At 38.6% G+C, this 12,466-nt stretch overlaps 1 protein-coding gene across 2 annotated transcripts in view; it reads left to right on the plus strand.

The window, feature by feature from the left end:
- angpt1 (angiopoietin 1) overlaps nt 1–12,466 on the plus strand; it is a 56,001-nt gene that overhangs the window by 30,723 nt on the left and 12,812 nt on the right. For both annotated transcript variants that reach the window (XM_058378351.1, XM_058378352.1), the window contains exons 5-7: nt 478–605; nt 2,077–2,178; nt 4,799–4,965. In XM_058378351.1, coding sequence (XP_058234334.1) covers nt 478–605; nt 2,077–2,178; nt 4,799–4,965 — 397 coding nt within the window. The remainder of the gene's footprint in view (nt 1–477; nt 606–2,076; nt 2,179–4,798; nt 4,966–12,466) is intronic.

A 12,466-nucleotide genomic window follows, 5' to 3' on the forward strand; every position in this document is an offset into this window, starting at 1 on the left:
GATTGATTTGTACATGTCTATCCAGAGATGTAAAAGTGGCATATGATGTTAAACACATGTAATCCCTTTCCCATCCTGAGAAACAATAAATTCTGAACACTCCCTGCCAATCATAACCGCTGGATGTCTTTTCAGAAAATGTTCTCTGCTTTTACTCCAAAATACATTGCATCATAAAACCTCTGCTTTAATATTCTCATAAGTATTATAAACCACAATCGGCATGAGCATCATAGAATCTGTGAAGACTATCACCCGCTGCTTCTAAGTATTACATGTGCCGTCGAATGTCAGTCGGTCGATTGTTCATATGGATGAATCTCGATTTGTTGAAATGGAGGCGTTCTCGGTGACGGATCGTGTGATACATTCTGTAACAAGTTACAGAAGCAGTGAAGGCTTTCTCAACATTCAAGCTGTGAAAAATGGACAGTTCCATGTAGAAATCAGTGAACTAACTCGATCTGTCTTTCACAGTGGTGCCCAACAGCACGAAACAAGCCGACGAGGAGAAGAAATTCCGGGACTGTGCTGATCTCTATGAGGCAGGATTCCAGAAAAATGGCGTCTACACCATCAACATTAGTCCACAAGAAACTAAAAAGGTGTGGGTGTGTGTGTGTGTTTTCATATTCATATTTTTTTTAAAGGATATTCAGCACTTTTAAGATTTCCACACATTCTGGTTCTCACATTCTCAGCCTCCACTGCTTACATTAGTAAATTTCTTACTCCAAACATCTCTGATTGAAATCACCAGTTAATCAACAAGACTAATGAGAATATTATGGGCATATTAGAGCCAGATTAGGAAACCCTATATTAGTCCATTAGAAATGCTGATGCAAAACATTGGTAGATTGGAAGAAAGCCATTGTGAGCAACAGTGACGCAGTTGCTGGTTTAGCAAGATAACACTGAGTGCAGTGAGTGTAGCGTTCGGGCGTTATTTAGTTTACACTACGTTTATCATTTATTTATATCAGTGACTCCAAATCCAGTACTCAAAGACCTTTAGTCAGTCCAAATTTTGTTCCTTTTTATATCAGATGTTAGCTGAGCTAACTATAATGTATAGCAGTTGATGGACAGGATTAGCTTGCACTGGTCTAAAGCTGAACTGGGGAAGTGAACTCTGCATTATGTACATAGGTGAGACTGTAGGGTCCGTTTTATAGTGTGAAAACTGGAGGAATTTATATGTTGTGTAAGTCTTTTAACGCACAACTCTTCAGTCTCGCTGGCATCTGAGTGTTGTGTGTGTGTATAGACATGTGCCGGGGTGTCTAGTTTCACCATAAGTCAAGTCTGTGGTTCTCGAGTAATTGTCCTCTGACTGGACCGTGTGTATTCAGCTGGATGTATGTGAGGTTAACAAAATCCCTCCTCCACCACCAAAGAGCAGCAGTCACCGATTTGCCGCTTATTGGTTTACACTGAGCCACACATGGCTAGATTACAGCCATGTGTCCCTTTTTGTCTCCGCTCTGATCTTAGACCTGGACTTCTGCCCTGCTTTAATTGCTAACTAAACATGTAGGCAAGCCTACTTTAGCCAGACCGCAAAAAAACAGCTTGTCGGGAACTTCTGTCTATCTGCTGTTAGATGTGTATTAATTAGGTAGCTTAAAGGAAAAAAAAACTATAATAGTCTTAGCTAGATTAGACATGAAATAAAATATCACAGAGATTTTTCTTCTGATATCTTTAATCAAGCAGGACAAACAAAGATGTCTGAGCTTTCAGCGCATCTAATAAGTTTGACAAGCTGGATAAGAATGATCATGAAAAGGCAATTTTCCTGTAGGTGTCACTAAAATGGCATTTATTTAATATTTAATTTTATGTCAGAGTGAGCAAGATGGTCAGAACAAATTATAAGGTGTAAATCCATTTAAGTCAGAAAAAAGGGGTGATTTTGCTCTAGTATGTGATTAGTTAGAGACATATTTGCCGGACGGCATAGGCTTAATATAAAATAAACAATTGCTATTAATAGGCAGTGTAACTTAGAGGTTTCTCTTAAGAATGTGCTTTAATGGATTCGTGTGTATGTGTGTGCGTGTGTGTGTGCAGGTATACTGTAATATGGAATCTGCTGGCGGAGGATGGACAGTAATTCAACGCCGTGAGGATGGTAGTGTCGACTTTCAGAGGACATGGAAAGAGTACAAGACGGTACGCCAACAAATATCCCACTTCTAACCTTCATTTAGGCTGTTGACAGGAGTGAGGGGTGTCTAGGGCAGCCAGGAGAACAGTAAGCAGATGGATGAAACATTATTGCTGTTATTAATAAGAGGAAAACCTGCTGACGGCCAGGGGCAATAAAGTTTTAGCATGTGTGATCTGTAGTAAAGATGCCCATCTAGAGGACAGATCTAGAGGACACAGTTTGGTGATTACTGTAGTGACCCGTCGAGTAGAAATATACGGGTGTGTTGAATGAAGAGTCTTGGAGCAATGACTAAATGAAGAAATGTCAGCCTCTGAGGACCGCAGCTGATAAAGACCCGAGGCAGCTCTTCAACGACGGAGAGGTCTTTGTCATCAGAGCTCAGCTTCAGTGTATGTCATGGGATGAGGAGATGTAACCTAATAGTTTTTATCAGGGGTTTATTAACATTAAGAGTCCCAACAGACGGCTGTTTTTTTATCGGCGCTGTGTAATTAATGCTGCATTAGGACTCTGTTCACATGAGCAGTGACTCAGCGCTGTAATACATTATGAGCATTTTGAGTTTATTCATTGGGAGAATATACTGTACAATGTTTAATGTTACTGCATGATGTTTTGGACTATCCTGCCTGTGTGAAAGCCTCCTAAAAAAATAAGTAGGTCTATAAATAAAGTCCACTTGGACCTAATATGAGCTACATGTTGAAATGGTCAGGAATAAAATAAAAACAGACCCAGCATTTTTCGTGCATATTTAAATAATGAGCTTAGTATTTGAATATTTGGATTATGTTCAGAAATCAGTGTTGAGGGGGTCCATGGAAGTGATTTTTATTTTTTATTTTTTATTAAATGGGTCTCTGGCGGCAGAATCTCTGTACTAACCTAATGTTACACCAATGAAATCATCAAAAAACATTCACGGTACAAAAACATTTAAAAATCCCTTGCACATTTATAGCACCACATAAATTAGATGTCCTGGGGCTAGAATCACTGAAGTGGAAAGCTCAAACGCCGGGAGATAAAACAGCATCCGATACAAAACATCTGAGAATCGATTTCATTGATATACTCTACTGTATCTAGTGTAGATTTGATTCATTGCTGATTGACAGGGTCATCTAATATCAAGAAGGTCATCTTCAAATGATTTGACCCACAGATAATGTTTTAAGAAAGATAAAGGTTAACTGGGATCAGTCTGAAAGCATGTCCTGGTATGAAATGTATCAAATACGAAACACTTTTCTGAGTTTCTAAACTCCTAATTAGGTAATCTAGCTCAATGATGGGACTGGATAGCCTACTGAGACATCTGAAATACATTTCTAGGTTTTGGCTCTGCAGTGATTTGGCTTATCTGTGTTGGTGTAGTGGAGAAGGTTTGTAAACGTTTGCTATTTATGCCTATTAGTGAAGTGATGCATGACAACCTGTAACCTTAGAAAGGATTATTGCGACACAGCACATTAATACTCAGCTTTATCCACAACCACTCACCCAAGAGGATGCCCCGCTTGACCACTGCCCTCTCTGGCTACTCGTACAGTTCTCGTGAGAAATTGTGCAGCAATGGGGGGGTGGGGGGTGGGGGTGGGGGTAGTGAGGGAAGGGAAAGGAAGGGAAGGGAAGGTTTACTCATATGTGACCACAGTCAAATGTCTGGCTTTTAAAATCCAATTACATAGCCTACACCTTGACAACCAGTGCAGACTCACAACAAGAAAAATTCCGGGGATAATATTTTTCCACCCACACACAGCTCGCCTTAGGCCAGATGCATATCTCATATCATAAATCACCAGCATCATAATCACCTTGAAATGCTGAAATCAATAGCCTGCATTTAATAAAAGCTGGGTCTGCAAAACAGCAATATCTAATTCATGTTTGCTATCAAAATCACACGCAACCCCCTGTCTGTGTCATTCCGATTACTTATTGACCGTTTCACAATTTCGAATTAGCTTATTTTCCATGGATGTAACGATTACTCTGGACTACGTATTCATATTTCTTAGAAGCGAGGGATTCCAGGAGAAAGTGATGTGTGATTCAGTACCATATGGTGCTCATTTGTTGCACCATAAACAGGTAGAGCTTGTTCGTGTGGGGTTTTGGTTTAGTTTGTCTCTACTGTATGAAATTACTCCGCATTAAAACATTATTCAGAAGCTGTTCCAGCAAGTTAAATGAGCTGAGCCAGTTGTGTACACATCGGAAAAGCCCTCAGAAGTTCTAATAGGAGGGGCGTCCCTACTGTGTTATATTTAGAGATTAGGGTTAATTACCAAATGATGACACAAGTGAACATGCCTACTTCAGAGAAAAGACTGTGAACTGCTGCACATGCTCCAATGTATATATTACTCATCAAACAGCTTGAGTTTACAAATATTATTGTAAATTAGTTCATAAAGAGCTGATATCATCATGTATCAACATTTTCTAAAACCTTTAAATTACAATCTTAGAAAACAAGATAAATTGAGTTGCTTGCTTTCGCTGATTGCTGAGCTTTCTTGGACCAGGCTGTGTTTCCCATGGTCTGCTCCAGGGCCCATCAGTAACCCTCCTGAATTCCTGCACTGACCCTGGGTGCATTCTCTCTTCCAGGGCTTTGGGAGTGTGTCAGCTGAGCACTGGCTGGGGAACGAGTTCGTGTACATGCTGACCAGCCAGAGACAGTACGCTCTGCGTGTGGAGCTCACTGATTGGGATGGACATCAGGCCTTCTCGCAGTATGACCGCTTTCACATAGGCAGTGAAAAAAACAAGTACAGGTACTGCAAACCCTGCAATTCTCTATTATATCTTCATGTTCTCATTCTTTTTTCTGCAAAAAATGTCTATTTTCCCACCTCACATCCTCAATCACTATACAGATATTCATTTACATATCACATGGAATGCTCTAAAAAGTTTAAGTGAAGCTCATATTGAGTCTTTTTTTTTTTTTATTAATTCAGTGTTCAATGTTTGCCTCTTTGTGTAAGCAAACAGGTTCAAATTCAGCAGACATCTATATCTATGGCTGACATTTGATCTCAACCAGATTTTGAAGCAAACCATTCAAACACTTAAAAGCAGATATATTCCCTCACTGCTTCCAGAGACTGTCAGTCAGCTAGATAAGTTGCTGCTGATAATTTTTTTTCCACTTACTGTCCTCTTTTCACCTTAAATGGAAATCGGATTATTTCACATTAAGTTTGTACAAGAATGTAAAACGGATCATGTGTCGATTATTTCGAGGCATTAAAGTACATATTAAGTCTGAAAGTGTACCACTCGATTGGGAAAAAGGTGTCAGGTAAAGTCCACGGCGGTGCTCTCGGGGTCATATCTAATTTGTGGAATTCGTACTTGCAGAGTAACGGCAGAATTACATTCCTTTTTGGCACTCACCCCCAGTGGCCAGCTTTATGGGCTTATTAAACAGCTTTCACTGGAGAGACTGGAGAGAGAACAAACAGCTACACTGTAATTCGGTAGAATCTGAATCAGGCTTTTTTGGCCTCCAGTGGTGCATGACACTATCAATCCCTGAATGGATTTCTTGTAATCTCTCCCTTTTATAGGCATGATTTGTACAACATTATTTTATAGAATGTTAATCTGATGCAGTTTAAACAGTTAAAGTTTGCAGTTTAAACACACACACACACACACACACACACATGGCCACATGGTCAGGCACACTATATAATTTGATGACGACGATGATGATGATGTTGATGATGATAATAAATAATAAATAGCTTTGCTGTATGTTTAACGTGTCACATTGTCCTTAGGAGCAGCCTATGCTAGTAAAAAGTTTCAGGAATCTAATCGGCATTCTGGTCTCTATAAATAGATTTGTTCTTTTAAACTGTTGAGGTCTCAGACTCACACATTGCTTGTATGGAACATTAGCCAAAGCAAACCCTTTCCCATGGGTCTAAACAAACTGTATGAGATGTTGCCACTTCTGCTTGTGTGCTCTAGTACTTTCACAGCTTTAAGTCTGAAACTGTTGCTTCGTGCATATTCGAAACACAACATAAAACAAAAGACAGGATAAGATTTACGGTTATACTGCTTTATGATCATTGACACACAGGCAGTAACACAGACCATATATAGCAGTGCTGCGCTGAGAACGGCTACAAAAAAATCTACGCTGGAAACCTCGTTTAAATAATCGTTTAAAGCTTATTGTATTACAAAGTGCTACACTTCTCGTTTATCACTGGCAGCGGTGGAGGTTGCTTGATGTGTTGCTCGAATGCCAGCCTCTTAAACCTGAACAGGAAATGACTTCGGTTTCGAACTGTGGCACAGAAAACGCAGCAGAAACGCATGTTGTAACCTAAATCACGAAATGTCTCTCCCTTACACTAATACTACTCACGTTAATGATTGCCCAATTAAATACACAATCTGAAATAAATCAGAGCACTTGGCTGCATGTGTGCTGTGTGATAAATTACAGCTAATGACCATATGCATCTAATGGTTTTTTTTTCTCATAAGACGTTCGTCACTGGATTTAGACTCTCTTAGGATACGTAGTGTGTAAAAGATTATGTCAGGAGAATTATAACTGTTTGCCATGTACTTTCTTTCATTAAAGCTAAATATGGTGCAACCTGTGACCTTTTGTTGTGATCGAAATATACACCAACTTATTAACATATTAACATATTTTAGATGCAGATCAAAAAACATTCATAGGTACATTTCATGTGATGCTGATATCTGTCTGGTCAAACAGAAAGAAAAAACATCTGGAATGGCTGATATAGTTTGTCCTTGGTAATCTCTCTACTACAGCATACATACATCTGCTACACACATCCCAAATGGCTTGAAGTAATGTCATCAGCTACCCTCTGTAGTCATGGAGCATTTACTGTTAAAGGCGTGAAATATTACTTAGATCAGGGGTGTCCAATCTTATCCACAAAGGGCTGGTGTGGGTTCAGGTTTTCATTCCAATCAAGCAGGAGACACACCTGAGTCCACCTGTTTAATCAACTGATCTTGGCTTTCGATAGAATCAGGTGAGGCTTCTGCTTGGTTGGAATGAAAACCTGCACCCACACCGGCCCTTTGCGGATAAGATCGGACAACTGACTTCGATTCAAGGAAGAGGAAATAAAGTAAAACCGTGAGTTTCACACAAATCTTTGTGCTAATGTTGCGTAGTAGTGTTGTACAGATTGTCAAGGAAAACAGGAAGAAGCTATAAACATGAAGCTGGCTGTGTTATAGGGTATGAGATCGCAAATATAGACATATCTAAGCAGTTCATTTAACAATATGGCTTCCACAATCATTATTTTTCATCTTAGAAAATAACACTTGATCCCGTCATGTCGCTTTTTATTTTTATTTTTATATCATTCTCATGCATACAAACGTAATGCAGCCAGAAGATGATGAAATTGTAATGTCTGTGATTTGTTAGCTATTTTGAAAATAATGCAAAGAGAGTATACGCTCAAGATGCTCTTCTGATATCCTCTTGTGCAAAATAATTGTTTTATTTTTAAGGATTTGTAAAGGGACAGAACCTGTCAATAAATATTGATATATTGATAATATTGGTTCTGATATTGATATTTGCTGTGAATTCATAGCATAAAACATACATTTCACCATGGCATATTGTTATTACATGAAACTGTCAACCAGTGGACAGTGTACTTAACCATTTTTAACCATCTTCTGGGATATTTTTAGTCAGTATAAACAAATAAATAATTTTATGACTGTGAGTCTGATATAAAAATGAGTCAGGACTCTGTTAGCTTTCAGTATAAGATATTTATTTTTCCTCTTTGTTGATAACCTTACACAGAATTTTAGTGGCTAAAGATAGTGTTCAAATTGTAGACAAGCACTCGGGGCTTATCAGAAAGCAGAAATGGGTTTCATATCATCATTTACTTTGAATATAGAAGCATTTGTGTGGGGGGAAAAAAAACGAAGAACTAACCTAACTAACAGAAGTACTTGGAATAAGATGGAAAACACGACAAAATCCTAAAGCGTCAACTTTCATATCAGCCATTTCCACCACTGTGGAGTGTGACATGACGAAGACGTTCAATGACGAACATGGACACAACAAAAACAGGTGCAAATTCAATTTTTTGGCCTCTGGGAAAATTGTTAAGTTCAAGTTTTTAAGTCAAAGACACCTCTGTTTTCCTCAAACCCTCCACCCTGTGTGTGTAACCCTTGCACAGCCCTCACTCAAACACTGAATAGCTTTTAAATCTGTAGTAACATCTGAGATCTGAATACTGATGTGCACAACTATGGTATTAAAACCTCACGCCAAACACTGAACTCAACGCTGACTATGTCACTTTGTGTCTTATTTAGTAGCAGAAATTACAGAGCAGGATAAGAATTCCAAATTAACCAAATGTGCACATATTCACGTCTCAGCGCATTACTTCTTCTGAAGATCTCTGGATAAGAGCTTTCTATCCTTACTCCATTCTTTCCTTAAAAATTCTGCCGGTTGGTAAGATGCTTAAAATGTGCAATTTAGAGATGGAACATTGTATGACATGTTTAAAAGTGTTTAAGGAGTTTCTAATGACCATCAACTCAAACAAAGTGTGTTTAGAATTTTGTGCCAGTATCCCAGGCAAAAGAAACCCGAGCTTCGGTTACAGAGAATCATGTGCCACTGTACAATAACAACATGTCAGCAATCAAGACAAGCTTCAAAACACAAAACTGAGGATATTTACAATACTAGTGCGGGGTTCCCGTGACCCTGTTTTCTTACATGAGAACCCTGACTTCTGAGCGTGATGACAGGACAAAATCACGCTAATATTTGAGCACATGATTGTGCAATGATGGTTGTGAAATCGCAATCATTCGCTCGGTGTATTCTTTCACGCTTTTCCATTTATGAAGCACGATCTAGCCAAACCAGTGAATGCTGGCAAACTGCACTGATGCGTCTAAGATGGTTAGAATAATTAAGTAGAATGCATGTTGTTGTTAAAACAATAGCAACGATTCCCTGCATGAAATTGGCATGGGAAAGTAAGCGAAACTGGCAGGACTATTTCATACCTGCATGTGTCCAGTCTCTTGGTCAACCTCAAATGTCTTTTAGAATGTCGAAAATGTATTAAATTCTTACCAAATACACAGAGGGGTTGAATCGTACAGTATTAGTGCATGGAAATTGTACTCATGACCAACGTAGTTATGAGCAACTTCCAAGGAGGAGAAAAATTTAAAAAAGAGAGAGAGGGAGAGAGAGAGAGAGAGAGAGAGAGAGAGAGAGAGAGAGAGGAGAACCAGATGGAAATGTATGTATGTTTAATCATATTACAGACATTTTTCCACAAACTGGCTAAAAGTGTGACATGTGAGTGCATGTGACACCTAATTTCCAAGAGAATACACTGGCTTTCCTACAGGCCTACAGTCTTGAGTCGTCTTCAGTTCTTCATACAATCAGCTTTGTGGATTTTAGCCAAAGTAATCTAAAGTCATTTGTTTTGTAGCTATGCCACAATATCTCTGTATTTGATACACTTACGTTGCCGCCTCAAAAGTGAATACATATATCTAGTGCGTCGATCCAAGAAAATAATGGATATGAGGCTATAGCAGAGCCAAGACGTGAGTATTATGGATGGAGTTAGTTGAGTAGAAGTATGCCTGGGTCAGGTTTGTAACAAGCGCAGGTTCATACAGACTGTCGGCGTTCAAGGGTCTACAACTGCTTATTTGCCAGACCTAGTCCAAATACCTCTGCACTTAAACGCTGTGTGTTTGCAGACCGACTTGGCCGAGCGAAGCTATTGTGTGGTCTTGCATCGCATTACTTAAAACCCACTACCACGAGTCAGGATCTGTACGTGTGCGTGTGGGTGAAGTGTCTGTGCACCACTTCATAAAATCAGCTCATGCACCGGGTTTAAATAACAGCGCTCATTGCCAGAAATAAAAACACACACGTTTAATTTCATTTTCATAAATATATATCGTCTCCAAAGTGTGAGCGAGCATATGCTCAGGTTATTCAGTATTATTTCTATTGCTCTCATCACAGAAACAAAAAGGTCCCCTGCCGTGTGGGTATCCTTACAGCAGATAAAATCTTTATTTAATATCCCTGTGCTCTTACCAGCCAAGGCCTAAATTCCAGGATTTTGGCTATAATGGAATAATCCTCTGGGATATCACACATATCTCTTCAGCTCTGTTTGATGTTGATTTGTGAGAAGAACTTGGCAGTCATGATGGCTGAATGATTTGAGTAAGCTGTAAGCTCTGGCGAGTGTCTTCTCAAGCTAAGTCTACTGATCTAGACTCATTTGTTTGCTTGTCATAAATCATTATAAATATGATTATAATAGACAGTGCAGCTGTTCATACGTTAACACTCTCACTCTGATTTATGGATCTAAGGCCTTCGTGAGGCTTCACTACCTGCCTGTTTTATGTTAAGAGGCGAGTTCAGATATATAAATTAATCAACAAAAATACTTTTTGAAATGATCTAACATGGAGTCTACGCTTTGTATGATTTATTGCAACAATTTTATATTTTATATGTTTTTCATCAGCTATATCAGCTTTTTTGTTTCTTCACTTCTCTTCCAAATGTCCAAACACTCCTCTACGGATATACTGACCATTCTGCTTACACGCATAGGGTTTAGTTCATAATTCAGAGGTTATGCAGATGCTTAAATTGATTTTTTGGGTGTGGTATTCGGATTGTGATTAGTTCACTCTTGTGACATCTCCTAACATGGGGTTTAATCCACCACTTTTAAATGTAAGGACTTGCCTTTAAGCCAAAAACACACAAAAAAAAAATCAGGAATAGATTATACGGACTGTCGCATCCTGTTATTTTTTGTTTTATATTTTCTTTTAGATTGCATGCCATACAGTTAATTGTGTGCACAACGTACTGTAGCTATAAGATCATTGAAATCGTAATGTGTGTTTGGGATGTTGGATATATCACACTTATAATTCACTATTTTGACTTGGCAAATTAAAATACCAAGGTTTCGTTAAGCATGCTTGGTAAAAAGAAATGCCCATGGTTTGATGGCTATGCTGACCACGTACTCACTTAATATGCTTACAACTCAATCTTGTCCCTGACACTGATCCTCCTATATTTCTTTATATTATGTAAAGCTGCGTTGAGACAATGTCCATTGTCCGTTGTTATCGTTATGCATATAATTGAATTGAATTGTCATTTTTATGTATTTAATATTGGCCTTGAATTGTATTCGATACACGTATATTACAAGACACCGTGAAAGACTGTGCCTTTCAGTCAAAACAGTGGCGCTAGACTGATTATTGCCTGATATAGTGCAAAAATCTGTGTGGAACTGAGACACTCATCTATTTCACGGCAAACTCCAACCTTCTCAGTGGATGACTTTTGTATTTTACACTGATCCTCCTTAATGAATGTAGATAAATGCACTAATAATAAACACCAATAAATTCTTATTGACCCATTTTAAATTATTTTCCATCCATTTTTTCTTCAAATCCATCTGTATTACTAGTAGGTGCTCTTGGTGGGCTTCTGCTTCTTTACACACAAGGGTGAAATTAATACAGTATCATTTATTCACTTAGCAGACTCTTTAGTCTTTAGTCTTAGATACAGCATATTTGGTTTAATTTACCTCCACGTGTTCATTAATGCAGTAATTAACAAACATGTGCTAATGTGTACTTAATGTGGTCGTTATCCAAGCAGGTATAGTTAAGGTTAGTTCTCTTAACTAACCATTAGTAATAGTATCAGTGCATGCATTAACGTGATTATTCATGTAGTGTTACTGTAAAGTGTTCATAGCAAATGTAACAGCTCTCACCAGCTCTCACTCTTAACGGCTCAGGTCAGGTACTGCAGTAATGTTGTGCAGAAAGGGTTGGGTTGCAAATAGGTGGTGACGGATAAAAAGCACACAGAGGCTTGATTGTGGTTTCTGTAGTTGGCCATCATGCTTGCAGTGATTATATTGATGGGGATTCTCTAAATTGGTGGGAGCAAAAGAAAAGGAAGTCGATCTCCTTTCGTTCATTAAAAAGTAGCTTCACCTGAGTCCTGATCTATGGAGCACTATATGGTGCGTGACTTTGCTACTACTTCGGAGACCTTTTATATTAATAGCTTTAGTTCTTCTTTGCTGGACAGTGCAAAAGCTAAGCGTACAGCGCCATTAATCTAAATGAAAGGGAGTGTTTTGATTCTATGTATAATATGATACT

This window comes from Hemibagrus wyckioides, linkage group LG24 (assembly GCF_019097595.1).
Source record: "Hemibagrus wyckioides isolate EC202008001 linkage group LG24, SWU_Hwy_1.0, whole genome shotgun sequence".
Lineage (NCBI taxonomy): Eukaryota > Metazoa > Chordata > Actinopteri > Siluriformes > Bagridae > Hemibagrus > Hemibagrus wyckioides.